The 27,691-nt window shown below is 49.3% G+C and overlaps 4 protein-coding genes across 4 annotated transcripts; all 4 read right to left on the reverse strand.

Annotated features, from left to right (window-relative positions):
* Positions 1–435: 435 nt before the first annotated feature.
* Positions 436–1,231, reverse strand: LOC127208017 (hemoglobin subunit alpha). Its single transcript, XM_051167363.1, has 3 exons — positions 1,122–1,231; positions 797–1,001; positions 436–670 (listed from the first exon to the last, which is right to left on the reverse strand). Exons 1-3 carry the CDS (start codon positions 1,214–1,216, stop codon positions 542–544), a joined length of 429 nt encoding a protein of 142 aa, XP_051023320.1. The 5' UTR covers positions 1,217–1,231; the 3' UTR covers positions 436–541.
* A 13,789-nt stretch (positions 1,232–15,020) lies between these two features.
* On the reverse strand, positions 15,021–15,858 carry Hbq1 (hemoglobin subunit theta 1). Its single transcript, XM_051167364.1, has 3 exons — positions 15,705–15,858; positions 15,391–15,595; positions 15,021–15,289 (listed from the first exon to the last, which is right to left on the reverse strand). Exons 1-3 carry the CDS (start codon positions 15,803–15,805, stop codon positions 15,161–15,163), a joined length of 435 nt encoding a protein of 144 aa, XP_051023321.1. The 5' UTR covers positions 15,806–15,858; the 3' UTR covers positions 15,021–15,160.
* A 3,244-nt stretch (positions 15,859–19,102) lies between these two features.
* Positions 19,103–19,719, reverse strand: LOC127208016 (hemoglobin subunit alpha). Its single transcript, XM_051167362.1, has 2 exons — positions 19,514–19,719; positions 19,103–19,337 (listed from the first exon to the last, which is right to left on the reverse strand). Exons 1-2 carry the CDS (start codon positions 19,715–19,717, stop codon positions 19,209–19,211), a joined length of 333 nt encoding a protein of 110 aa, XP_051023319.1. The 5' UTR covers positions 19,718–19,719; the 3' UTR covers positions 19,103–19,208.
* A 3,862-nt stretch (positions 19,720–23,581) lies between these two features.
* Positions 23,582–24,794, reverse strand: LOC127208015 (hemoglobin subunit zeta). Its single transcript, XM_051167361.1, has 3 exons — positions 24,688–24,794; positions 23,821–24,025; positions 23,582–23,710 (listed from the first exon to the last, which is right to left on the reverse strand). The coding sequence occupies exons 1-3, from the start codon at positions 24,780–24,782 to the stop codon at positions 23,582–23,584; spliced, it is 429 nt and encodes a 142-aa protein (XP_051023318.1). The 5' UTR covers positions 24,783–24,794.
* Between the last annotated feature and the right edge of the window lie 2,897 nt (positions 24,795–27,691).

The raw sequence follows: 27,691 nt of genomic DNA on the forward strand, positions 1-27,691 counted from the left end.
AGTAGTGTTCAACCTGTGGGTCACAGCTTTGGGATTTTATGTCAGGTGTCCTACATAACATTTTTAAAAAGATTTATTTATTATGTATACAATATTCTGCCTGCTTATACGCCTGCCCCCCAGAAGAGGGCACCAAATCTCATAATAGATAGTTGTGAGGCCACCGTGTGATTGCAGGAAATTGAATTCAGGAGCTTTGGAAGAGCCATCTCTCCAGCTCCACATAACAGATAATTACATTATGATTCCTAAGAGCAAAATTACAGTTAGAAAGTAGCAAGGAAATAATTTTATGGTTGGGAGTCACCATAACCTGAGAAACTATTTAAGGGTAACACAGTATTTTGAAGTTTAGGGCCCAGAGGCCCCCCCCCCCCACACACACACACACCAGTAGTGGCACCTTTGCAGCCCCAGAAAACCAGGCACACAGACTTCCTACTCAGGCTTTATTCAAAGACCAAGAGGTACAGGTGCGAGGGAGGGAGGAGGGCCTGGCCAGAAGGCAAAGCAGGGCAGGAGGCAGCCCTGAGGCTCCAGCTTAACGGTACTTGGAGGTCAGCACAGTGCCCACAGTGGCAAGGAATTTGTCCAGAGAGGCGTGCACTGCAGGGGTGAAGTCCGCAGGGTGGTGGTTGGCCAGGGTCACCAGCAGGCAGTGGCTCAGGAGCTGTGGAGACAGGAAGGGTCAGTCCGTGGCAGCAGTAGCTGGCCTGCTGCCTGGGTTCCCCTTTCTGGAAGCACTGTGTCCTTCCTACGGATCCCATATACCCCCCTGCCAGGCTTGACCTCACACCTTGAAGTTGACGGGGTCCACACGCAGCTTGTGGGCGTGCAGGTCACTCAGAGCGGACAGGGCACTGGGCAGGTCATCCAGGTGGGATGCAGCTGTGGCCAGGGCATCAGCGACCTTCTGGCCATGACCCTTGACCTGGGCGGAGCCGTGGCTTAGATCAAAGTGAGGGAAGTAGGTCTTGGTGGTGGGGAAGCTATCAAACATCCTGTGGGAAGAAAGGTGAGAGGAGGACTGGGGTGACAGGAAAACAAGCTAGGAGCTGCCCACTGAGCACCAGGTTTGCAGTGGATGCCTTGGTCCTTACAGAGCAAGGCCCCGGTCTCACCTCTCTAGGGCCTCCGCACCATACTCGGCACCATGGCCACCAATCTTGTCCCAGGCAGCCCTGACGTTGGCTTTGTCTTCCGCAGAGAGCACCATGATGATTTCTTCCTGAGTCTGTCAGAATCAGAAGTGTGTTGGAGCTGCAGCAAGCTGACTTATATGCCTGCAGCGCTTGGGACACGCCCTCAGAGAGGCCCTCATTGGCTGGCCTTCTGTGCTCTGCCCAACAAGGCTACTAGGGCCCCCTCAGACTGTGGTGTGAGTGTGTGTGTGTGAGAACTGGCCTCTCCTGGGCGCAGCTAATGCTGATCACCCACCTGGATGCTTTTTGCTCCTTCCTATGTCTCCAATGATGCTGTTTGAGAAGTAAGGATCCCACTGCTTTGGGCAGGGAAGCAAGTCTTTCAGACCTGCCTGAGCAGTGCCATCCCCCTCCATCTAGCACAGGGTCCCAGTTTCTCACCCTCCTATCCACAAGCCCAGGCTTCACCCCGATTTTGAGAACAAGAAGGGTAAAGTGCTAGAGACCCACAGAGGAACCCTCTCCCTGTCCTTTCTCCCCCTCTTCCCTCTCTTCCTCTTTGTCTACTCTCTCCTCTCCTTTCTTTTCTCCTCCCTCCCTTCCACTTTGTGTGGACAGCCCTGCTCTAGTGTCCAGCTGGCCTGGAGTCCTTTGGTTCAAGTGACTCTCCTAGCTCAGCGCTCTGGGGACCTGGGACTGCAGAAGCAGGTCAGCAGACTGACTTGCACCTTAGCTGCCCAGTGCTACCATGGGAGAAGAAGGAGATGCTGAGAGCTGAGTTTGCTGTCACACATGGGGAGCCTCAGGTACTGGCAGGCTGAGGCAGGAGGATTGCTTGAGCCCAGGACTTTAAGGTCAGCCTCTGCAAAGAGAGACCCCGTCTGTCTTTATGACAGAAGCAAACAATACCAAAAAGCTGGGGTGTAAGTGACTAGCAGAATGTTCACCTAGCATGGGGAAGGTTCTGGATTCAGTCCCAGCCCTGCCAAGTAACTAGACAAGAAACCAGAACAGGAGCCAGCGGTGCTGGCTGCTTAGACTTGGGGTGAGGGAGACAGAGCAGAAGGGCTAAGGTCCCAAATGGGATAGCATACATAAAAAAAGGGTCAGGGAGGCAGTCATGGTGGCACACCCTGTAATCCTAGGACTCAGGGAGGCAGAGGCAGGCGGATTGCTGTGAGTTCGCGACCAGCCTGGTCTACAAAGTGAGTCCAGGACAGCTAGGGCTACACAGAGAAACCCTATCTCAAAACCAACCCAAAAAATGTCTGGGAAATTAAATGGCTATCCATTTCCTCTCTTTTTTCTTCATTATTTTTCTCTCTTCTCCCTCTCCCTCCTCCCATTTCTTCTCTCTCTCTCTCTCTCTCTCTCTCTCTCTCTCTCTCTCTCTCTCTCTCTCTCTCTCTCTCTTGCTTTCTGACTCTCTCATGTGTACAATTGTTCTGCTGTGGTCTATGTTGTATGTTTAGCTGGTATGGGTCAAATGATATTTCAAAAGAGGTGGCATATATTAGGACTTTCCTTTTCTGTCCCCTTCTCTGTCCCTTGAGAGGCTCTCTTGAAGGCTAGGCCCTCCTAAGACAAAGGCATTGATCGAAAACTTCTCTGCTACTCTTCCCTCTTGCTCTTCTACCCCACTACAGCCTCAGAAAGGTCCCTAGGCCCACACAGTAGGACCATACTCTCTGTTGACATGTCAGGCAACTCAGGGTGGTGTCTGCAGTGGGCGATATCATCTTCACTGACCCCAGCCTTAGGTTCACATACTTCTTTCTTTTTTCCTGCTCCTCTCCCCCCAAGACAGGTGTTTAGGACGTCCAGAAGTCCCACTGTCGCCTTTGGCAGAACTGCCCCACATCGTGCCTCCTATTCTGTTTCTACCTTGTACCCTTCTCTTACTCCTGCCGCAGACCCCCACCCCCCCCCCCACCCCCGACCGCAGACTTCATGCTGACTCTGAGGACAAGATAAGATGCTGGGGACTTAGAGGCTTAAGGCATGCCTGTCCCTGGCCGGGCCCTCCCCTCTCTCTGCCTGCTGCTTCAGTCTTTCCTCCCTGAGATCCTTGAAGTGTCCATCTTAGTTTTAGGGAGCGTCGAGCAGCTAAATTCTTCTTCCTCCTCTGTTTCCTCCTTTTCTACCCTCCTCCTTTCTTTGGTTCTCTCCTCCACCCTCCTTCTCCTCTTCTCCTCCCTTCATCCCTCCTTCTCTCCAGACATGTTTTGACTTAGTGAAGACTGGGCTCCGTCCCAAACTTCAGCCTTTTCTGGGTAGAGAGATATGACAGAGAGACTCTCCCTGTTGATAACGCAAAGGGTGTGAAAGCTTGGGTGGACTTCAGCTTGTTTCTTACATGTTTTCCTACATATAAATAAAAATGAAGTGACTACAGAGAGGGCTCAGCAGTGAAGAGTATTTGCTGCCCTTCCAGGACACTGGAGTTTTGTTCCCGGGACCCATGTGAAGTGGATCACAACTGTGTGACTCAGCTCCAGCTCCTGGGATTTGACACCCACCTCTCTAGGCATACCTATAAATATGCATACACATAATTGTGGTTGGCTTTGAGAGAAAGGAGAAGTCCACAGGAGAGAGGAAGAAAGAACTGCTTAGGTATTCAGAACAGTCCTTTCCCAGACACTAGTGAATGTGGTACTTGCCACTTTCCTGAAAGGTGTATCCATGCAATATACACTGGCTCCTTTGGGTGGGTGGGTGGGCGAGTAGTAGGGGGAGAAGCCTGGAAACCTAGAGCAAATTCCAGAAAACAGAAGCCAGGCCAGGCAGGCTAAGATGACAATCTGGAGCCAGTGGCCTCAAACACAGGACAAGAGAGTTCTGCCTGCTGCTAACAGCCAGGGACACGGAGGGAAATTATGCAAAGGAGGCTTCTGTAGTGATGCCGGTGCTCAGACTCCCTTCAGAGCAGCTGGGACGTGCAGCAACCTGTTGCTTAACTGTCCTTCCTGCTAGCCTGACACTACACAAGCCATCCTTCCCCAGCCTATGTTTGCATAGGCAGCATGTATGGTTGAGCATGTCAAGGGTAGAGTGTACAAACACGTACTCAGTGTTTATGTCTATCTCTCTCTTTTAAAAAAAAAATATTGGGCTGGAGAGTTGGCTCAGTGGTTAAGAGTACTGTCTGCTCTTCCAAAGGTCCCGGGTTCAATTCCCAGCACCCACATGGCAGCTCACAACTGTCTGTAACTCCAAGATCTGACACCCTCATACCAATGCACATAAATTACAATTAAATAAAAATATTTTTTAAAAAAATTATTATTTACCATGTATACAGTGTTTTGTACCAGAAGAAGACACCAGATCTCATTATAGATGGTCATGAGCCACCATGTGGTTGCTGGGAATTGAACTCAGGACCTCTGGAAAAACAGTCAGTGCTCTTAAACCTCTGAGCCATTTCTCCAGCTCCTCTCTCTCTCTCTCTCTCTCTCTCTCTCTCTCTCTCTCTCTCTCTCTTTATGGTTTTTTGAGACAGGGTTTCTCTGTGTAGCCTTGACTGTCCCGGACTCATTTTGTAGACCAGGCTGGCCTCGAACTCACAGCGATCCTCCTGCCTCTGCCTCCCAAGTGCTGGGATTAAAGGTGTGCGATACCACGCCCGGCTGTTTTGTTTTATTTATTTATTTTTTTTATGGCTCTCTCTCTTTTTTTAAAAGACAGGGTCTCACTGGCTTGGAACTCTGTAGACCAGGCTGGCTTTGAGCTGACAGAGATCTCTCTACTTCTGCTTCTGGAGTGCTCTGATTACAAACATGGGACACAGAGCTACATACAGAGAAACCTTGTCCATACAGGTTCATTTTTGTTTTGTTTTTTCAAGACAAACCTTGTAACCTTGGCTATCCTGAACTTGCTTTGTAGACCAGGCTAGCCTCAAACTCATAGTGATCCCCTGCCTCTGCCTCCCGAGTGCTGGGATTAAAGGCACGTGCCACCACCGCCGGCTAAAAATAATTTTAAAGTATTTACTTTATTTTTTTTATTTACGTATATATTTGTATGATCCTGTGTGAAGTGTCAATGGAAAGTAGAGTCATCAGATATCCCTGCAACAGGGCTTTCAAGCTCTTGAGAGCTGCCTGACGTGGGTGCTGAGAATCTAACTTGGGTCCTGTGTAAGAGCAGAACATGCTCATAGTTTGCTAACCCGTCACTTCAGCCTTAATTTGTTTCTTTCTTCCTTCACTTTTGATTTTGAAGTAAGGCCTTTCCATGAGCCCTTGCTGGCCTGGTACTCACTATGTAGAATAGGTTGATCTTGAACTCACAGAGATCCATCAGCCTCTGTCTTCTGCTTGCTGAGATTAAAGACATATTCCCTGTGATAGCCAGGGCTGCAGAGGTGGCTCAGAGGTTAGGAGCATTGGCTGCTTTCCCAAATGACCTGGATTTGATTTCCAGGACTTACGTGGCAACTCACAGCCATCTCATTTCTGGTTCCAGGGGATCCAAAATGCTCTTCTGGTCTCCAAGGACACTGCATGCACATAATAGACAGTAGACCTACAAAATACCCATACAAGGAAATACATACACTTGAAGCCAGCCTGGTCTGTCTGGCCAGTTCCAGGTCAGCCAGAGCTAATTGGAAGTATTGTGTATCTGTTTATCAGTTTAATGGTTCATCTGTGCAGGTGTGAATCCAAGTGCTTGTGAAATCCAGAAAAGGGCATGGGCTCAGTCAATCTCCTTGAAGCTGGCATCCTGGGTGCTATTTGGCTACCTGAAGTTTTGTTCTCGGAGCTGAATCCAGGTCCCCTGAAACAGCAGTACATGCTCTTCCCTGCTGAGCCATCTCTCCAACCCCCTTTTCTGCTATTTGGACTCTCTGGGATTATCTAAGTCATTGTGCTGCAGACATAGACACATCCATACCTGTCTGTAGATGCGTTCAGACGCTGGGTGGCTTTGGATGAATGTAGTGCTTAGTAGTCCCCCCTCTGCTTGTTAGGACCCTTAGTTAACCTTATGCTATTCAGTATGTCAGTCGTTTGGGGAGTCTCTTGGTGCCATCCCAAGTTCATAGGGAGACTCTGTTGATACATCCCTGAAAAGCCACACTACAGCCTCAGTGTCAGAAAATTGGGAACAGTCGGCTGGGTCCCATCCCAGAGCTGGAGACCTTGAGCTCATGAGATGCAGCAGCAAGAAGGAACAGATGCTGTGCTATGGATTGCCCAGCCCAGCCCCTGCCTCCCATCAAGCAGCCCCGTTCCCTGGGGTTAGTGTATTGCTAGGTCCTGGACTCATCCGACTCAGGAAGTATTTCTGGCACCTGCCTCTGCATCTTCAGTGTCTGGTTTTTTTTTTTTTTTTTTTTTTTTTTTTTAGATTTATTTATTTATTATGTATATAGTGTTCTGTCTGCACGTACAGAGCATACCAGGTCTCATTATAGATGGTTTTGAGCCACCATGTGGTTGCTGGGAATTGAACTCAGGACCTTTGGAAATGCAGCCAGTGCTCTTATCCTCTGAGCCATCTCTCCAGCCCCGCAGTGTCTGGTTTTGAGTTGTGAGCCAAGCCTGTAATAATGGCTGAGCGATCTCTCCAGCCAACAGACTAGTTTTTTGTTGTTTTGAGTTTGCTTTTCGTTTGTTGGTGATTCTGTGATACTGAAGATCAAACCTTTGCCTATACAAGACAAGGTCTCTATTCCTGAGCTATTATCTCCAGTCCTGCCGCGCGCGCGCGCGCGCGTGTGTGTTTTTCTAAGGTGATTGTATTTTATACAGCTTGGACAGTCTTTGGACCTACGATCTCCCTGCCACAGGCTAGGAAATAGCTGGGATACAAGTTTGTGTCACCAGCTGGGCGCAGTGGTGATGCTTGTAAGCACAGCACTCAGGAGGCAGAGGCAGGCAGATTGCTGTGAGTTCGAGGCCAGTCTGGTCTATAAAGTGAGTCCAGGCCAGCCAAGGCTACATAGAAAAACCCTGTCTTGAAAAACAAAAAGAAAAAAGAAAAACAACCACAAGATAAACAAAGAAAGAAAGAAAACAAGTTAGTGCCACCACAAACTCTTGTTCTGTTTTGATTTGTGGCTGTATATTTAGCTGGTATTGGTCAGTGATATTTCAATGGAAACTGTTCATCCTGGCGCTTTTCTTCTTTCCTCAACATAGGGACATAGGTTGATACTTTTTCTACAGATGTTTGAGCTAGCTCCACTCCTTTACTGAAGCCACAGAAAAAATAGAGCCATGTCTACCATTGATGCGTGTGAGACAGGGAGAATCCAGACATATGCAGGTTTTATTATGAGATGTATTATAAAGGCGGGGCATGGTCGCGCACGCCTTTAATCCTAGCGCTCAGGAGGTGTAGAGGTAGGGGGGTCAATGTGAACTCAAGGCCAGCCTGGTCTACAAAGTGAACCCAGGACAGTCCAGGTTGTCAAGTCAGGGAGATCTTGTCTGGCTGAAAGGAAGGCCGGGCCAGAGCTAATTCATGGTCATTGGAGGGTCTTCCCATGCTCAAGGCAGCAAAAACCTTATTTAAGGATGCCTAAACCAGAGAGGAGCTTGGCTTGTACCTGGAGGGCTGTGTGTGTGCGAATTCTTTTTTTTTTTTTTTTTTTTTGCGAATTCTTCCTGGCTGGTCAGAGGCACTGTTGGCCCGAGAGCTGTGGAGGAAGCCTGGGTTAGAGACAGCAGAGACCCCAGGCACTGTCGACCCCCCTGCCTTCCCTCCTAGCCTTCTCAGGACTTTAGTGCAAACCCTCTGGGCCTGGATGCCTCTTTCCCTGGTCCTCACACTCATCCTGAAATGCCAGCTTCTTCATTCAGCATGACAATGGCTGCAGTCTCAGGTCATGAACCCATACTGAGAATCTCTCATGTCCATAGTCTATGTCCCAGGTCCCACAGGAGGAGTGGCCCTTATTCCTAAGGACATCTCCAAACGTCCGAGCTGTGCCTCATGCAAGACTTTCTACAAATAGATGACGAGATCCACAGGCTCCGCAAGCCAAGAGGATTCAGCCTGGGCAGAGACCTGGCTAGTCATTCTGTCATCACGTAGCACACACAGGTGGAAGGACCAGAGGAACGGATGAAGCGGCTTGGGCTAGTGTGCGCATCAGAATGGGTTTCCTGGAGGATGTGAGCTATAGGATATGTATTGGGTGGAGAAGGGCGGGGACTGATGGTTTCTGTGGTGGCAGAGGACAGGGGCGGGAAATGGCCTGGTGATATTAAACAGATCCCGGAGTGGGAAAACTTTTAAAGGAGCAAGGTCAAGAGTGCCAGCTGGTGCTGTCCCCTGATCCCAGCCTGCTGTTCCAAGTACCCTTGCTGGGCTCCAGAAAGACCTTGTTTTGGGGGAACAGGTTGAGTGGGTACCCTTCTGCTCACCTCCGTGGACATCCCTCCCCTAGGTTCCTTCCTGGAACCTGCCCTGAAGATCTCTGAGGATGTGGGGTTCCCACTGTTTCGGGCTGAGAAGGAGGCGATTCATTGACCAGCTCACATTGTTCCCACTTCCTCCATAACCTGGACCTTTTCACTGTTTCTACCCACATCTTTATATTTAACCCTGGCTCTGAGTGATGTGTACAACTGTGTGTGTATACATATGTAGTTTAAATGAACTTAGGTCACTTGGAGCTGACAGTGCTCTCCTAGGAGCCATAGACTATTGTCTTTGCTAGCTTTATGTCAGTTGGACACAAGCCAGAGTAATTTTTGTTTTGTTTTGTTTTTACACAGGGTTTCTCTGTGTAGCCTTGGCTGTCCTAGACTCACTTTATAGACCAGACTGGCCTCAAACTCACAGCGATCCACCTGCCTCTGCCTCCCGAGTGCTAGGTGGGAGTAATTATGTTTTGTTTTTTAATTTTTTATTTATTATGTATACAATGTTGTGTCTGCCATGTACACCTGCAGGCCAGAAGAGGCCATTAGATCACATTATAGATGGTTGTAAGCCACCATGTGGTTGCTGGGAATTGAACTCAGGAGCTCTGAAAGAGCAGCCAGTGCTCTTAACCAATGAGCCATCTCTCCAGCCAGGAGTAATTTTTGAAGAAGGAATCTCAATTGATAAAATGCTCCCATCAGATTGACCCATGGGCAAATATGTGGCGCATATTTCTTGATTGATGATTGATGTGGGAGGACCCAGCTAACTATGGCAGTGGTCCTGGGCTAGTAGCCCTGGGTGTTATAATAAAGCAGGCAGGGGGTTGGGGATTTAGCCCAGTGATAGAGCACTTGCCTAGCAAGTGCAACGCCCTGGGTTCGGTCCCAGCTGAGGGGGGGGGGGGGTCGGGGAGGGAGGGCGGGGAAGCAGGCAGAAGCCAGGCATGGTGGTGTACGCCTTTAATCCCAGCACTCAGGAGGCAGAAGCAGATGGATCGCTGTGAGTTCAAGGCCAGCCTGGTCTACAAAGTGAGTCCAGGACACCCAAGGCTACACAGAGAAACCCTGACTCAAAAAAACAAAAATAAAATAAAATAAATAAATAAAAAGAGAAAGAAAGAAAGCAGCACTCTTCCACAACCTCTGCATCAATTCCTGCCTCCAGGTCTCTGCCCTGACTTCTCTGGATGATGGACTACAGCAAGAAGAGGAAATAAATACATAAATACTTGCTCCCCAAGTCCCTTCTCGCCATGGTGTTTTATCACAGCAATAGAAACCCTGACCAAGACAATTATCTAACAAATACCTAAATGCCTAGTATTCCAGGCAAAAGAAACCTCTTTGGATCTGTTGGCCAAAGGAGTTTAAAAGACTCCCAAAGCAATATGTGCCCTTGCTTTTCCCTTGTCTGCCTCCCGGAGAGTTAAGGCGAGTCCTTACTGTTGAAGGCACCTTGCACTTTGGACATGGGTTCAGAGGATCCATGCTGGGTCTGATCTGAAGGCTTCATCGCCAAGGACTGGCCTTCGCAGGACCGGAAGTCGCTGTGTAAACTGCCAAGGGAGGCCAGCAAGCAACAGTCCTACATAGCTGTCGCACCGATGAGCCACAACAATGACTGCCATGGCAAGACATCCCTAGGGTGCAATAGTAGTGCTCAGTCTTTGCAGCAACCACCCACTGCCTAATCCGGGCTGTAAAGCCTGCTCGGCAGGAGGGAAAGCGGACCTGGCCCTGACAACCTCACCAACTCACAGGGACTATGGGGTGACAGAGAAGAACTTACTACTGCAGGTCATTACACAACACGCTACATTCTTTTGTTTGCTCCCTTGTTTTGTTTGAGACAGGATTTCTCTGTGTAGCCCTTGGTGCCTTGGAACTTGCTCTGTAGACCGCGTTGACCTCACACTCAGAGATCTGCCTGCATCTCCTCCTGAGTGGTGGGATTAAAGCTCCTAGCCGTATTCTGATACACATCCTCACACTCTGATACACATCCTCACACTGTGATACACATCCTCACACTCTGATACACATCCTCACACTCCGATACACATCCTCACACTCTGATATACATCCTCACACTCTGATACACATCCTTACATCCGTAGACAAGTGTGGGCGTCCTACTCCTCCTCAAAGAAGCTTCTTTTTGCAACATGTGAAGACCATTACAGAAAAACACAAGTGGTCGAAACTGATCAGAGAACAACGGCTCCTGAGGTGCCCACCCCAGTGGACACATCTACAGCATAGGTCCTGGGCCTAAGGTTCCGGGAGCGCTGCAGAAGGAATGGATGGAAAGATCTAAGAGCCAGAGGCCCAGGGACTCCGCTGTAAAAACTGTGTCCTCTAGAAATGACAAGGAAGCTTCTCCCATGACATTTCAACAATATGGCTGCCTAAAGACAACTGACCAAGGACACCACCAATAGACATGCTAATGTGGGGCCAGGGTGGGGGGCAGGGGGAGAACCCAGACCAAGAAGTACGGGCGACTGGAAGCTGGGCGTAGTGGCACAGCCTGTAATCCCAACAGAGGCAGATGGATCTCTGTGAGTTCAAGGCCAGCTTGTTCTACAAAGCGAGTCCAGGACAACCAGGGCTACACAGAGAAACCCTGTCTCGAAAAACAAACAAACAAACAAACAAACAAACAAACAAACAAAAAGATGGGAAACCAAAGAATTACAGACAACTAAGGAATGCTGACAGCAAGAGAATTATTCTTCCCCAGGGATGAGCCCCCTAATTGGTTATCCAATACAAAGGAGTCAGCCCTGAAATCCTATATACACAAACAATGTTAAACAAACCAGCAGATTGCATTTGTATAGTTCCGCCCCCCCGCCCGTGTGTGTGTGTGTGTGTGTGTGTGTGTGTGTGTGTGTGTGTGAAAATAAAGCAAAAGAGACCATGCATTTAAGAGGGAGGAAGATCATGGGAGCAGTTGGAGGGAGGAAGCAAGGGGAATAATGATAAATTATACTGTAATTTTAAAAATGCAATGTCAACTCTGTCTCGAAAAAAAAAAAAATGCAATGTCGCTGGGGCATGGTGGCTCATGCCTTTAATCTCAGCACTTTGGAGGCAGAGGCACACAGATCTCTGTGAGTTCGAGGCCAGTCTGGTCTACAGAGCAAGTTCCAGGACAACCAAGACAAAGAAACCCTGTCTCAAAAAAAAAAAAAAAAAAAAAAAAAAAAGCAATGTATCAGTCTTAGGATCCTCCTTTTTATATACTTACAGTTATCTCAGAACAGAAGGGAACCATGGGACCCCCCCTTCTTCCTAAACTTCAGTTTGGCTCTTTCTGGTTGGGGAGACACTTAAGAGAGAGCATCCTTACTTGGAGAACAGAAAGGTTTTGTGTGTGTGTGTGTGTGCGCGCGCACGCGCGCGCGCACGTTTCTTAAATGTTTTCCTACATTTCCATAGAGACCGTTTATCTGTGAGGTGAAGAATATAGTTCATAGGAATAGAGGAGGAGGAATTGCTCAAGTGTTCAGAAGGGCTCCTATGTAGAAAGTAGAGTATGCAGTGGGCATGTGTGTGGAATGGAGTGACCCTACTGCCTAAAAAGCTGTAGTCAGTCCTATCTAGGCTGGCACTCTCAGGGATGGATCTTGGGGGGCATTACCAGGATGACAGCCTAGAGCCAGGGGCTCAGGCTGGGACAATGGTGTTCATGGCTGCTGCTTCCAGCAGGAAAGTAGACTCAGAAGGAGGTCCCAGTAGGTGTGGGTGGATCCAGGCGATGGGGCAGTGAGCTGGGTCTTGGGCTAAGGAAAGGGGCTTTTTTGCCTCATGAGCTACAGAAGGAAGGGACAGGTACTGTGCTGTGGGTGTCCAAGTGGCACTGTGCTGTGGCCAGCCCACCACCTGCCACTCCGGCCTGCTTTCTCAGGGCTACTATGAGGGACCAGGACTCCCTACATCCCTGCCCTCTGGGATGGGAAAGGAGGAGAATCAGGGCAATTCTGACACCTGGGACTATACCAGAACAGGTACAGTCACACAACACACACACACACACACACACACACACACACACACACACACACACACACCAAGCAGCAGCAAACAGACTCACTAGGGTGTCCAAGCATCCTCTCTTGGCTGTGGTGGTTTTGCTTGTGTTTGGCTTGGCTGTTACCTTGCCGGGGAAGAGATGGAGCCTCTAGCACTGATACATCCCCAGACATGCTTTCTTTATGCTGTGGGAGAAGAACTGGGCTCTTGCTCTGTTCTCGCGTTTGTTTCCACCCACTCCGGGGCTCGCGCCTCTCCTGCCTGAGCCCCAGAGTGGCTAGGATTACAGGCCTGTGCCACACCACCTACCCGCTTTGTTTTGTTTTGCTTTCTCACTGCGTTAGACACAGTTCTCTAGAGGAACATACCCAGCAAGATGTGTGGAAGAGAAGGGTGTGACTCATTATAAGGGGTGCTCCCGTTTCTTCAAACATGGAAAGTCCAAGGATCTGCAGTCTGCCTTCTGGGAGCCGAGGAAAACCTGTGGTGTCAATTCCACATGAAAATGAAGAACCACAAGCCAGGGAAGCCAAGAATCTTCATACTTGCCCTTGTCAGAAGGCCCACAGACACAGAGTACTCACAGGGCGGGCACAAGGGTATGGATGTCCTGCTTAGGGAAAATGGGGTCTTTTCTTCCTCCCTGGCCCCTGGTGAGTGGGTGGTCTCCAGTACTGCACAGAGGAATTGTCACTCTTGCTGCTAGTCTGAATGCTGCTTCTTGTTGTTTTGGTTTGGTTTTGGTTTTTTGAGACAGGGTTTCTCTGTGTAGCCTTGGCTGTCCTGGACTCACTTTGTAAATCAGGCTGGCCTCGAACTCACAGTGATCCACCTGCCTCTGCCTCCTGAGTGCTGGGATTAAAGGCGTGCGCCACCACACCTAGCCTTTGAATGCTTCTCTCTTTTTTTGCATCTTCACAGACACTCTAGAAGCAAGGCTTCATCGGCCACCTGAGCGCGCCTAGCCCAGTCAGGGCTAACTAACCGTGTATGACTAACCATGGCATGTCCCTTGTACGTTTGCTTCTCCATGTCACAGAAAGTGTGTCATGGTTGTGCTTTAGGAGACGACCTCACATTTTCTCCTACTTTCTCTGAAGTCCACCGAGGGCAGGGTTGCTGGGGCAGTGGTGTGGTTGGGGAGGGGAGCCTTGTCGCTTTACTGCATGATGGTCTTTAGGGTCAGACTCATCTCATTCCAAGAAATTCAGTTTGGCATAGAATGCTTTAACCATGCCCCCCCCCAACACTGAACTCCCCCAAAATGCATACCCTGGGCGTGGCTGGGCTGGGCAGTCCAGGAGTTTAATGACTGACTTTCTCTGGGACAGTGCCCAGTGTGTCCTGCACATCCACTGACACTATCACTTAGCATCTTCTACCCCATGTATATGCATCTAGGCAGGTGACTGCCTGCAATAGGACCAGGTCCACCCTATCTGAGTCTGAGCAGAATCTAGAGCAAGACCAAGCCGGAAGCCCAGGGGATGGTGATGGCTGGGGAACAAGCCATTGTTTTGAGCACTGTCACTTAGGATGACTTGTGACCTCTGTACCTGCCACCCTTCTGAGAGACAAAAGCTGCAGCAGGTCTGCAGCTGCTGTGGTCAAGGCAACATGCATGAATTTGCCAATTGGCCTTCCACAGTGGAGATGGCCTGAGCCTCCCCTGATGCTTAGGGACATGTGAAGGTGATAGAGCTGACACCACAGCTGCAGGTGGCAGGCACTCTTGTTACTGCCAGCCCATTGTCCTTTGCAGTATATTCTACAGAACTGGTCCTCCTACTCTGATCCATAGCTTGAATTCATTCACAGCGTGCCCATCTCCTTCCCAGTCAGTTTTGACCAGGTTGGTGTGCAGGAGGCCCCTGTCCCACCTCAAACACAGAAAACAAATAAACAAAAGGTTAAATTAAAATTAAAAGAGTCAAAAGCATATTATAAGAGTCGTGGGGGAGGGCGAGGCAGGCTAGAGAGCTGGTTCAGAAGTTAAGAGCACCGTCTGCTCTTCCAAAGGTCCTTTGTTCAATTCCCAGCACCCACATGGTGGCTCACAACCATCTATAATGAGTTCTGGTGCCCTCTTACGGTGTACATGCAGGCAGAAGACTGTGTATATATAATAAATAAATACTTTTTTAAAAAAAATTAAGAGACTCTCTGTGGGACTGGGTATGGTAGGGCATGCCTTGTAAACCATGTCCTGGTGGGCAGGAGTTGGGAGTGGTGAGTGGGCTGGAGATGGGGATGGGGAGGATCAGAGGTTCAAGACCAACCTAGTCTATATTACGGTTTCCAGAGGCCAGCCTGGGTTCCATGAAACTATGAAACTCATCTCAAAGACAAAAACAAAGCAAAACAACAACAAAACCAGGAACCAGTGACTTTCATTTGAGGTCTGTGAAGCCAGCTTAGCTGTTATTCCAGCCTTTTGGAACCCTGATTTGGGATCCTAGGAGCGCTGTGTACATTTCTCCTGTGTCTCTCTACAGAGAAGACAGCAATGTCGCCCTGGGGAGGTTTACTCGAATTCTGTGAGCTTGAGGAAGGGCATGCCTGAAGACCACACCACCGCACATCTTCAGTTCAGCGATACTTGGAGACAAGTGCTGAAGTCACATGGCTCAGAAACTTGTCCAGGGAGGCATGCATCTCCGGACTGAAGTCTCCAGGATAGTGTCGGGCAAGAGTCACAAGTAGACAGTGGCTGAAGAACTGAAAAGAAAGAGAGAGAATCGCCCTGCCTTGCGTTTATCTCTCCCGGGCACGAGCCGTATCTCCGGCAAGCACAAATACAGCTCAGACCCGGGGCTCACCTCAAAGTTAGCGGGCTCCACGCGGAGCTTGTGCGCATGCAGATCGCCAAGAGCAGACAGAGAACCGGGCAGGTCGTCCAGGTGGTGGGCGGCGAGAGTCAGTGCACGGGCCACCTTTTGGGCGTGGGCTTTAACCTGGCTAGAGCCTGGCCTCAGGTCCAAGTGTGGGAAGTAGGTTTTGGTGGAAGGAAAAGCCACGAAGGTCCTGCGGGAAGACTGAGGGTTGGGAACAGCCGGATTGGGAGATATAGAGAACCCGCTTTCGCCCCGCAGCCACTGGGGGTGAGCCCGAGGGCGCCCGACTGGGTCCGTACCTTTCCAAGGCCTCGGTTGCGTAGATTCCGACGTTGCTGCTCATCTTCTTCCATAGCGCTAGGACCAGCGCGCTATCAGCCTGGGACAGAGCCATCTTCATTGAACTGTGCCTGCGCCCTGGCTGTGCTCAAAGATGCCTCGAACCCCAAGAAGCTGCTAGGGGGCGCTGCAGCGTTCCAAGTCGCCTGGGCGTTCATGGATTCTGGTTCAACTTGGACATGCAGCCCTCCGTCTCCCTGGACCCCAAAGCCTCACATTTTAAAGTATTTACTGTATGAACAATGTTATCTAACAGATACTACCTGTTTATAATGGATTTTAGTGTGCATTTTGGCACTGTCGACTTATCCTGCCTCCTGAGTCCCTAGCATACTTCATAGGTTTCTTTGCTCATTCACTATTGAAAAGGATTTTTTCTTTTTGGCGTTAATTGTCACTGAAGGAGCCCATACCCATAATCGGGTTTATCTTATTTTATTTTTCCTGGAGCACATCTTTTTTCATTAAATCCCATACATAATTAAATCTACATTTAAAGGGGGTGGAGAGATGGCTCAGCAGTTAAAAGCACTAATTGCTCTTCCAGAGGACCTAGGTTAGATTCCCAGCACCCACATGCTGGCTTACAGTTGCCGGTAACCTCAGGCCCAGTGGATGTGAAGTCCTTTTCTGTCTTCCACGGTCATGCAAGTAGTTCACGGACATTCATGCAGCCAAAGCATCCACATGTGTAAGATAAAATTAAGGAAATTTAAATGTACGTTAAAAATTCCCTTTAAACTAGGTGCTGTGGCCCAGGTACAGATTAATTCTAGATGGCAGATTAATCCAGGAGGTGAATGCAAAGGATCTCTGTGAGTTCAAGACCACCCTGGTCTACATATGGAATTCCAAGCCAGCCAGAGCTGCATAATGAGACCCCCCAACTCTACACTATGTCCCACTATGCCCCCACAAATCCTCTTTGAGAAGATCCAACTCTGCTTCAAAAATATATTCTTCTCAGAGGTATGAGAATTAAGGGGATGAGAAATAGTATAACCCAGATCCTAGGGCAAGTTCCTTTGGGGACAATGACATTTATGAGTGCCTGTAATAGAGCTCAGTGATGACAGCAAGAAGCAATGATACACTCGCTTGGTTCTATGTGGCATACTACATTAAAGATGTTATTTCTATTTGTGTGTGTGGGGGGGGTGGGGGTGAATATGATCTACCTCCCAAGTTCTGGGATTACAGACATGTGCCACAAAGCCCTGTGTGTTTTAGCCATCTTTGATGTGTACAAGTCAGTACATTACCTTCATCCACAGTGTTGTGCCATCATCACTGCTACCCATCTCCAGGACCTTTACTCACCTAAACAGAACCTCCAGCCCACTAGCCATAGCTACCCAACCACCCAAACCCCTGACAACCAGGAGGCTGCCTGCTGTCCCTCTACTTTGCTTATTTTGATATTTTGCAAACATGAAATCATGCACTGTGCGGTCTTTGTTCTATATGGCTTCTTCCACTCAACAGTTTCTTTTTTAAGGGTTCAGCCACATAGTATAAGAAATTTACTCTTTAGTGTCAATGGCTGAAGAATATTCTATTATGGGGTACAGATGTACCTCAGTTGGTAGAATGCTTGTCTAGAGTGTGTGTATACTTGCGTGCATACAAGTATGTTTGGATGGATGGATGGATGGATGATGGATGGATGATGGATGGGTGATGGATGGATGGATGATGGATGGATGGATACAGCCCTGAGTTCAGTTCCCATGCACTGTATAAACTGGGCATGGAAGCACAGATCTGGAATGTCAGCACCCAGGAGGTAAAAGCAAAATCAGCAGGTGCTCCCAAGAAGAGACTTGATACCCTATGAGCATATACAGGGGGAGGAGGTCTCCTCAGTCACAGTCATAGGGGAGGGGAGTAAGGGGAAAATGGGAGGGAGGGAGGAATGGGAGGATACAAAGGATGGGGTAACCATTGAGATGTAATATGAATAAATCAATAAAAATTTTTAAAAAACCAGCAGGTGCTCAAGGTCATCCTTGGCTGTGTATAAAGGTTTGAGGCCAGCTTGGGCTACCTGAAGCCCTATCTGAAGAAAAAGAAAAAAGGAAGGAAGGAAGGAAGGAAGAGCAAGCAGACCTTTTTGTATTAGCCACCTGTTGCCTACCCACATGCTCATGTGGCGTCTCTCCAGCCTTAGCTGTCTTCCTGGTGGATCCCACACTGAAGTACACTGGTGTTAGGGGCATCGCTACCTGAGAGGGTCTGTGACAGGGCTTCTCAAGAGGTGATTCTTTGGCTCAGGGAGAAAAGACATAGCCATCAGTGAGGGCTTGGGATGGACTGCTGCCAAAGATTCTGATAGCCAGACTCAGAACCTGCTTTGTAAGGAGAAGGCATATGTGTGTGTGTAGGCATCCGGTTATACCTCTTTGGCTCGGAACCTTGTCTTCACTGCCTCATGGGAAGAGGGGTGTCAGTGCAGGATGAGTATTTGGGTACTGAACCACCTCAAAGACTGGGTCTTCAGCGCTCTCTCGCTCTCTTTTAATTTGCTCAGTCTTTTACATTTTTTTCTTGTTTATTATTATTTTATGTGAATTGGCATTTTGGCTTGCAGATATATCTATGTGAGGGTGTCAGATCTTGGAGTTACAGGCAGTTGTGAGCTGCCATGTGGGTGCTGGGAATTGAACCCACATCCTCTGGGACAGCAGTCAATGCTCTTAACTGCTAAAGCCATCTCTCTAGCCCCAGGTCTTTAGCCCTTGATGGTCCTCAGACATTAGCGTCCAAAGAGTGGGCATGCTGTGTGGCACCTGCACACACTTGAATGGTGTCTGTAGTTCCACCGTTGACCCCCAGTTTCCCTCAGGTTATGTCTGGCCTTCTTAGGGAGCCTAGGGGAGGGTGGAAGAGGATTCATTATCACGCTGGGAAAAGAAGGATTGTATTAGCCATCTGTTGTGGAGTCCTGGAAGATCTGGTCCTGTGTGTGTGTGTGTGTGTGTGTGTGTGTGTGTGTGTGTGTGTGTGTGTGTGTATGTGTGTGTGTGTGTATGTGTGTGTGTGTCTGTGTAAAATGAAAGGTAACAGTGGAGAAAAAACTTGTATTCGAGCAAATTTATGTTGTACCTGATGGGAGAGCCAGGTAGGAGTAAACTGAGCCAGGCACTGTGGGGCTGGGGATAGGGGGCATAGAAGGAGTTGGGGGGTTGGGGGGGAGAGGTTGTCCAGAAATGCTAGGCAAATAACTTCGGTTAGTCCCTCTTCCCTCTACTTCCGCTTTCTCTTTCCTCCTTACCCTTCCTCTCTGTGTCTCCCATACACTCTAGGCTTCCCCCACATCTTGGCACCTTTGCAGCCACAGAGAACCAAGCACACAGACTTCCTACTCAGGCTTTATTCAAAGACCAAGAGGTACAGGTGCGAGGGAGGGAGGAGGGCCTGGCCAGAAGGCAAAGCAGGGCAGGAGGCAGCCCTGAGGCTCCAGCTTAACGGTACTTGGAGGTCAGCACAGTGCCCACAGTGGCAAGGAATTTGTCCAGAGAGGCGTGCACCGCGGGAGTGAAGTCCGCAGGGTGGTGGTTGGCCAGGGTCACCAGCAGGCAGTGGCTCAGGAGCTGTGGAGACAGGAAGGGTCAGTCCGTGGCAGCAGTAGCTGGCCTGCTGCCTGGGCTCCCCTTTCTGGAAGCACTGTGTTCCCTGCCCTGGACATGAGAACCTGCCCCTCCTGTCCTTCCTATGGATCCCATATCCTGCCACCACCCCCCAGCCCCCACCAGGCTTGACCACACACCTTAAAGTTGACAGGGTCCACACGCAGCTTGTGGGCATGCAGGTCACTCAGAGCGGACAGGGCACTGGGCAGGTCATCCAGGTGGGATGCAGCTGTGGCCAGGGCATCAGCGACCTTCTTGCCATGACCCCTGACCTGGGCGGAGCCGTGGCTTAGATCAAAGTGAGGGAAGTAGGTCTTGGTGGTGGGGAAGCTATCAAACATCCTGTGGGAAGAAAGGTGAGAGGAGGACTTGGGGTGACAGGAAAACAAGCTAGGAGCTGCCCACTGAGCACCAGGTTTGCAGTGGATGCCTTGGTCCTTACAGAGCAAGGCCCCGGTCTCACCTCTCTAGGGCCTCCGCACCATACTCGGCACCATGGCCACCAATCTTGTCCCAGGCAGCCCTGACGTTGGCTTTGTCTTCCGCAGAGAGCACCATGATGATTTCTTCCTGAGTCTGTCAGAATCAGAAGTGTGTTGGAGCTGCAGCAAGCTGACTTATATGCCTGCAGCGCTTGGGACACGCCCTCAGAGAGGCCCTCATTGGCTGGCCTTCTGTGCTCTGCCCAACAAGGCTACTAGGGCCCCCTCAGACTGTGGTGTGAGTGTGTGTGTGTGAGAACTGGCCTCTCCTGGGCGCAGCTAATGCTGATCACCCACCTGGATGCTTTTTGCTCCTTCCTATGTCTCCAATGATGCTGTTTGAGAAGTAAGGATCCCACTGCTTTGGGCAGGGAAGCAAGTCTTTCAGACCTGCCTGAGCAGTGCCATCCCCCTCCATCTAGCACAGGGTCCCAGTTTCTCACCCTCCTAATCCACAAGCCCCAGGCTTCACCCCGATTTTGAGAACAAGAAGGGTAAAGTGCTAGAGACCCACAGAGGAACCCTCTCCCTGTCCTTTCTCCCCCTCTTCCCTCTCTTCCTCTTTGTCTACTCTCTCCTCTCCTTTCTTTTCTCCTCCCTCCCTTCCACTTTGTGTGGACAGGCCCTGCTCTAGTGTCCAGCTGGCCTGGAGTCCTTTGGTTCAAGTGACTCTCCTAGCTCAGCGCTCTGGGGACCTGGGACTGCAGAAGCAGGTCAGCAGACTGACTTGCACCTTAGCTGCCCAGTGCTACCATGGGAGAAGAAGGAGATGCTGAGAGCTGAGTTTGCTGTCACACATGGGGAGCCTCAGGTACTGGCAGGCTGAGGCAGGAGGATTGCTTGAGCCCAGGACCTTAAGGTCAGCCTCTGCAAAGAGAGACCCCGTCTGTCTTTATGACAGAAGCAAACAATACCACAAAGCTGGGGTTGTAAGTGACTAGCAGAATGTTCACCTAGCATGGGGAAGGTTCTGGATTCAGTCCCAGCCCTGCCAAGTAACTAGACAAGAAACCAGAACAGGAGGCAGCGGTCAGTGGAAACTTGTGGGCTCGGTGCTGGCTGCTTAGACTTGGGGTGAGGGAGACAGAGCAGAAGGGCTAAGGTCCCAAAGGGAATAGCATACACAAAAAAGGGTCAGGGAGCCAGGCATGGTGGCACATCCTGCAATCCCAGCACTCAGGGAGGCAGAGGCAGGCGGATTGCTGTGAGTTCGCGACCAGCCTGGTCTACAAAGTGAGTCCAGGACAGCCAGGGCCACACAGAGAAACCCTGTCTCAACCCCATGCTCCTCCCCCTCTCCAAAAGGGTCTGGAGATCTTAGTGGCTGTCCATTTCTTCCCCTTGTTTTCTCTGTCTCTTTGTTTTGGTCTCTCTTTCCTCTTTCCTTTCTTCCTTTCTCCCGCTCACTTCTTTTCCTTCTACTCTTTTCTTTCTCTAATTTTTTTTTCCTTTTTCCTTTGGAATAGCTATTCATATAGTCCAAGCTGACCTTTGAACTCCACATTGCTGTTGCCAGACTTGATCAGTTTTTTTTTTTTCTGTGCTCCCATTGATCTTGATCTTCTGCTCTTTCTCCTTCCATCTATGAAGTTTTAGGGTTACAGTTGTGTCCCAAAACATTTAGTACCTTAGTTTATTTCAAGGTGAGTCTGTCTTTGAACTAGTTATGCCCCTGCCTCAGTCTCCATCGTATCTGGGGCCAGTACCCTGAGACTTGTTTTGATTTGCTCTATGTTGTATGTTTAGCTGGTAGGGGGGTCCATGACATTTCAGTGGAGGTGACACATCTTCAGACTGTCTTCCTCAGTCCTCTGAGAGAACCATCCTGGGGACAATGACTCTTTCCAGGATCTGGTCATTTTCAAGCTATTCTCACTTGTTCCCTTCCTCTGCTACAGCTGCAGAAGTGTCCTTCTGCCAAGACAATAGAATCATGGGCACTGCTGACATGTTAGTGACACAGAGAACCCGGACACATAGGTCGCCACCTAGACAGATGCTATTCAGGACATGCAGGTATGACTGGAAGGAAGGCCTGGGATGGCAGGGCCTCTGTCCCTACGCTTCTGGCTTAGCAGAATCTAGAGGTCAGCTCCTTGGCCACAAGTCCCAAAAGGTGTCCAGAGAGCTGCCACCTCTGGGGTGACTTTATATGGGTGGAGGCTGGAGTTATCAGAAGCTGTGGGAAGAGGTACTGTTGGTCGTTTGTCATAGAGTCAATGGTGAGCTCCTGGCTTTGGTTAGGAATTTCTGGAACTCCTGGGGTTGGTTTCAAGTCCTGGGACCTCTACCCGTTCATCTTTCTGAGCCTTGCCCGCTCTCTGGCTTTGAAGCTGGCCTGGAACCCACACTGCTGGTGGACATGTAGTTCACTCAGACTGACAAGAGAGTAGGGAAATTGCTCAGTCCCTTTCATGGCTCAGCTCCTGGGCTGACTTTTTTGGCTTGAGTCTTGACCTGGACAGAGTCAGGGTTCTGGTTGTAGTCTAAGGAAGTAGGCCCTGAGGAAACTACTGAGCGTCCTATGAAGGGAAACAGTGGCGGTGGGTAAAGGGGGTTGCGAAAGGTTGGGGCAAGTACAGTTAGGGACTGCAAACCGGACTGAGGGGTTGTATCTGGGGTTCAACCCAGGGGTTAGGGCAGGGGAGTGGACGGGAGACCCCTCCTGACAGTAATCAGTCCCCAGTCTTTCATGTTGACTTTATCATCAACAGAGAGAGGCGTGGGGGGTTCTTTCTGAGTCTGTGTCTGAACCTGCACTGCTGGATGTGTGTTCCAAGTTTGCCTGCAAAGGTCGCGGGGATTGGCTGCGAAAGGGGGATAAATGCATGAGGAAGTGTGGATCGGTTTTGGGAATGGTATGGCGACTTGGAAAAGGATACACTCCCCGGCCCTGGGCTGCTTCCTAAAGAGCCTGGATACTGCCCCGCCATCACCATGCAAGTAGCAGGTGTTCCCCTAAGTGTGCCTGGTGGCGGGCAATCAGCCTCAAGGTAGCCGCACTCCAGGGTGCTGAGTTAGGCACAAGTGAGGAGTGCTCTAGGGGCCAGACCTCTCCATACAGCGCCCCCCTACCCCCTACCCGCTCTGCCCCATCCGCTCTGCGGAGTTCAGCAGGAATACAGAGCCCGCCTGTTCACAGAAACATGCCCAGAGCGAGGCCAACAGATGGGGCTTTTGTCAGACTCACTTCTGTGCGGCAGAACCTATGAATGAAGGCAGTTAGTTACTGAAAGTCTTCTATTCCTTTAAGAACAGAGACACCCCCTACCCTAGCCGCTAGGGTGGCGGAAGTTGTGACGTCAGACTTTAAGGAATTCCCGATATCCCCCCACCACGCTGTGCGAAGCAATTAGGAAAGGTGAGGAGAAGCACAGCTGACAGAGGACCTGCGTGGGCTAACGCTGCGATGCTCTGCTTCCTGCGTGCTGTTCGCAAGGGCAAGACCCTCCCCCGACCACCCTAGGAATGTCCTCTAGGTAGTGTGTAAACACAGCGTTCCTGCGAATCCCCAGTGCATCCTGAAGTGCCCCGTCTCCCATTTCCTTCCAAGACTGAGAACACAGGACAATTTATTTCCGTCTTCAACCATTTATTGAAGATTCTGGGAAAGACCGGAGGGAGGGTTCAATGAAGAGGAGGAAAGGGGTCGTAGCCGGTCTTGGGCGGGGGTGGGGGGGAGGAGTGGTGGGGGCGGGGCGGTCGTGGCGGTGGCGGTGGCTTTTAGCGGTACTTCTCAGTCAGGATGGAAGACAGGATGGACATGAACTTGTCCCAGGCTTCGTGGACCTCGGCCGTGAACTCGGCGGGGAAGCGTGCGGCCAGGGTGACCAGCAGACAGTGGGACAGTAGCTGCGGAAGAGGGGAAGGAGGTTCAGTGATCAGTACAGCGGAGAGGCCACTCGCTTTTCTTCCGCGTCTCCTTCCCTCCTGACCTCCCCCTTCCATTTTCACAAACCCACCTTGAAGTTGACCGGGTCCACACGCAGGATATAGGCATGCAGCTCGCTCAGCTTGGTCAGAGCACTGGAGAGGCTATCGATGTTCTTAACGGCATCGCCCACAGCAGTCAGGATCTTGTAGCCATGGGCACGCAACTGCTGGGACCCCGGGTGGAGGTCGAAGTGCGGGAAGTAGGTCTTTGTCTGCGGGTAGCTGCAGAAAAGTCTGGAGGGGGAGAAAGACTTAGCTGTGCGAGGGATGGTTAGGCCTGGTTAGGCCGAGGGCTGGGTCTATTGCCTTGAGCTAAAAACTTAAGGGGTACGCAGAAAAACAAAACAAAACAGTATAGTGTTTAAAGAAATGAAATTAAATGAAAAAAAAAAAAAAGATGTACATTGAGGATAATACAAAAAGTAAAACAAAAACCGAATCTGGAGAGATGGCTCAGTGGTTATGAGCACTTTATTGTCCTTGAAGAGAACTCACAACTGTCTGTAACTAAGGTGCAAGAGGATCTGATGCTTCTAGCTTCTACTGGCGCCTGTGCTCACACACACACACACACACACACACACATTAACTAATTAAAAAAAAAACAACAACAAAACCCCAAGATGGATGCTACTATTTCCTGTTGCACCAGGTCTGTATGGCAAGGCCCCGTGGAGCCTCATGGAGGACTTTGGTGAGTGAGGACTGTAGGACTGGAGGACTAATTTCACAGTGCCCTCCATGTTTCCCCCACTGCCACTGTCCTTACGGTCCTTACCATGCCCTCCTCACAGCCCCTTTTCAGCGGCTTCTCCTCACTAACGTCGCCTCGTCACCCCCCTTCTCGCTGATCCCTCTTTTGAGCTGGCTACTCAAGCCATAGTGTCCGGACTTACCTCTCCAGAGTCTCAGTGCCGATGCTCTCTGCCTGAGCAGCCATCTTGTCCCACATGGACATGATAATGGCTCTCTCGTTCTTCATCAGAGACATGGTGGTGCTGGTGGTGAGGGTTGGAGGCTGTGCTGGAGCTGAGTGCACTCAAGACTGGCCTGACAGTGCTTGTCCCAGGGTCCCCTTATATACACATAGGTCAGGCCCCCCGCCAGGCTGTGGCCACTGGTTAGGAGAGGGGAGGGGGCTTGCAGGGTGGAGCCTGTTATCAGACCCAGTGACAATGGGAACCAGGGCCTGGTGGCCCCTTGGCCTTAGGAGGGGTGTTGGTCACCGTCTCACACAGAATCCAGGAGAGATAGGGGCCCAGCCATGGTGGGAGGTCATTCCTGTGTCCAGATCTGCACTGTCCTTAACTCGTTTCAGAATCACAAATTGTCTGTCCCCTAGTTTCTGTGACTCTTGGGTTTCCTCCAAGGAAGCAGTTGCTCTCACTCAGTACTGAGGGAAGAGCATGGAAGTCTGTTTCCACCAGGAAGAGGTGACAGGTCCACAAAAGACAATTGTCAATTTGCAGCATAGCCCCTCCATACCAACCAGTGAAACGCACAAGTCTTGTAGTTTGACCTTAACATGCAGTTAAGTTGACTTGTTCATTGCCGTGAATTGACACATACATAGATTTATGTAGTTCCACCATCCCATAAACTCCCACAGCCTCCCGTTTGCAGCCTCGTCCTCCTCTTGTTCCTAACCTAAGCCTTGCTAAACCATCTCTTTTTCAACAATGTATGCAACTGGAATCATGCAGCATCGTATCCTTTTAATGCTGCCTTCTTTCCCCTTCTACAATGTCCCATAGGCTCCTCTGCTCTTCTATGTCTCAGTGGTCGGCTACTTTCTATTTCATGGATTGAATGTACAGCAGTTTATCCTTTCATCCACTGTTTCTAGTGTGGGGTTGTTACAAATACCGATGCTCTGAGCAATCCTGGAGAGGTGTGTGGATGGAGGGTTCTGTTTCTCTCTATCCCTGTCTGTAGATGTGTCTATATCTAAGTAGGGTTCCTGGCGTATGCAAAGGGCACATTTAACCTTATAAGGAATTACCAAAACAATTTTCATGAGTGTCTTTTCTGTTTTCTGTTCCTTTGTATCAATGCTAGAGTTTTTAAAAAATATATTTTATTAATTTATTCATATTACATCTCAATTGTTACGCCATCCCTTGTATCCTCCCATTCCTCTCTCCCTCCCATTTCCCCCTTACTCCCCTCCCCTATGGCTGTGTCTGAGGGGGACCTCCTCCGCCTGTACATGCTCATAGCTAGAGTTTTTTTTTTGTTTTTGTTTTTTTTTAAATCTTAGCTGTTTGACAGGTAAATACTGACGTTGCACTGTGGCTGAAAATTGTATGTCTCCGCTGATCAGTGACAGAAGATCTCTCTCTTTCTCTGTCTATTTGCCATCCTTTGTAGCTCAAGCACTTTGTCCACTTCTTCTTTCCCAAAACAACAACAACAACAACAACAACAACAAAAGTACTTTATCTACTTTTAAACTGAACTATTTTATTACTGGTGATTTGCCAGTGTTCTGTGTATAATCTGGATGCACTTTTAGGGGATCAGATATGCTATTTGCAAATGCTTTCTACTAGTTTTCCACTTTTCAATTCATCTTTAATTTTTTTTCATATCATTTATTTCGTGAGGGGCATATGTGTGCCACAGCACGTGTGTGGAACCAGAGGACCACCGACTCAGGTTGTTAAGCATGATGCTAACTGTCTATACCCCCTGAGACATCTCACCCAGGTCTCAGTTCTTCTTAATAGTCCTTTTTATAGAGCCAACGTTTTAATTTTGATGAAATCTAACTGATCTAGCTTCTATCTATCTATCTATCTATTTATCATCTATCTACCTATTTATTTTGATTTTTATTTATTTATTTTATTTTTCTTTATTTTTATTTTGTGTGCATTGATGTTTTGCCTGCATGTATGCCTGTGTGAGATTGTCAGATCTTGGAGTTACAGATAGTTGTGAGCTGCCATGTGGGTGCTGGGGATTGAACCCGGGTCCTTTGGAAGAGCAGTCAGTGCTCTTAACCACTGAGCCACCTCTCCAGTCCCTTATTTTGTTTTTTTGTTTTTGTTTTTGTTTTTTTGAGACAGAGTTTCTCTGTGTAGCCATGGCTATCCTAGACTCACCTGGTAGACTCGGCTGGTTGCAGTGATCTGCCTGCCTCTGCCTCCCCGAGTGCTGGGATTATAGGTGTATGCCACCGCACCTGGCTCAAGCTTCTATTTTAGAACTCTTTCTTTTGGGCTGGGCTTAATGGCGAATGATTTTAATGTCAGCACTCAGGAGGCAGAGGGAAGTGCATCTTGGTGAATCTGAGGGCAGCCTGGTCTACATAGCAAGTTCTAGACGAGCCAGGGCTACATGGTGAGACCCTATATCAAAATTAAATTAAATGAAAGAAAGAAACCCTGCTTCTTTTTTTTTTTGAGTCAGAGTCTCCCTGTGTAACAGTGGCTGCCTTGGACCAGGCTGGCTCTTTGAGATCCCGCTGTCTCTACCTCCAGAGTGCTGGGATTAAAGTGCTGGCTGCCATATCCAGGTTAGGAAAGAATCCCTTTCAAGTCATGCCTAATGAATTCATTGCCTGACCACAACACACAAAGGCTTTGCTTTTGTTTTTTGTTTGTTTTTCCAGAGATGGTTTCTTTGTGTGGCTTTGGCTGTCCTGGACTCTCTTTGTAGACTAGGCTGGCCTTGAACTCACGAGGATCCTTGTGCCTCTGCCTCCCAAGTTCTGGGATTAAAGATGGTGTCACTATGCCTGCCTCCACACTAAGATTTTTTAAAAAATCAATATTTCCTTCTAAATGTTTCATAGTTATGTTTGATAGGTGATTCATTTTGAGATAATTTTTGTATGAGGTGTGAGGGTTAGGCCCATGTTAAACTTTTTTGTTGTTGTCCATAAATGTCTGTTTC

The sequence above is a fragment of the Acomys russatus genome, chromosome 25, assembly GCF_903995435.1.
Source record: "Acomys russatus chromosome 25, mAcoRus1.1, whole genome shotgun sequence".
Lineage (NCBI taxonomy): Eukaryota > Metazoa > Chordata > Mammalia > Rodentia > Muridae > Acomys > Acomys russatus.

Excerpts from the sequence above, each read along its gene's own strand:
- LOC127208017 (XM_051167363.1), bottom strand. The coding sequence starts at position 1,216 with ATGGTGCTCTCTGCGGAAGACAAAGCCAACGTCAGGGCTGCCTGGGAC. Across the intron at positions 1,002-1,121 it reads GGTGCGGAGGCCCTAGAGAG|GATGTTTGATAGCTTCCCCA; the intron begins GTGAGACCGGGG and ends TTCTTCCCACAG. Across the intron at positions 671-796 it reads TGGACCCCGTCAACTTCAAG|CTCCTGAGCCACTGCCTGCT; the intron begins GTGTGAGGTCAA and ends CTGTCTCCACAG.
- Hbq1 (XM_051167364.1), bottom strand. The coding sequence starts at position 15,805 with ATGAAGATGGCTCTGTCCCAGGCTGATAGCGCGCTGGTCCTAGCGCTA. Across the intron at positions 15,596-15,704 it reads GCAACCGAGGCCTTGGAAAG|GACCTTCGTGGCTTTTCCTT; the intron begins GTACGGACCCAG and ends GTCTTCCCGCAG. Across the intron at positions 15,290-15,390 it reads TGGAGCCCGCTAACTTTGAG|TTCTTCAGCCACTGTCTACT; the intron begins GTGAGCCCCGGG and ends CTTTCTTTTCAG.
- LOC127208016 (XM_051167362.1), bottom strand. The coding sequence starts at position 19,717 with ATGTTTGATAGCTTCCCCACCACCAAGACCTACTTCCCTCACTTTGAT. Across the intron at positions 19,338-19,513 it reads TGGACCCTGTCAACTTTAAG|CTCCTGAGCCACTGCCTGCT; the intron begins GTGTGTGGTCAA and ends CTGTCTCCACAG.
- LOC127208015 (XM_051167361.1), bottom strand. The coding sequence starts at position 24,782 with ATGTCTCTGATGAAGAACGAGAGAGCCATTATCATGTCCATGTGGGAC. Across the intron at positions 24,026-24,687 it reads GGCACTGAGACTCTGGAGAG|ACTTTTCTGCAGCTACCCGC; the intron begins GTAAGTCCGGAC and ends CTCCCCCTCCAG. Across the intron at positions 23,711-23,820 it reads TGGACCCGGTCAACTTCAAG|CTACTGTCCCACTGTCTGCT; the intron begins GTGGGTTTGTGA and ends CCTCTTCCGCAG.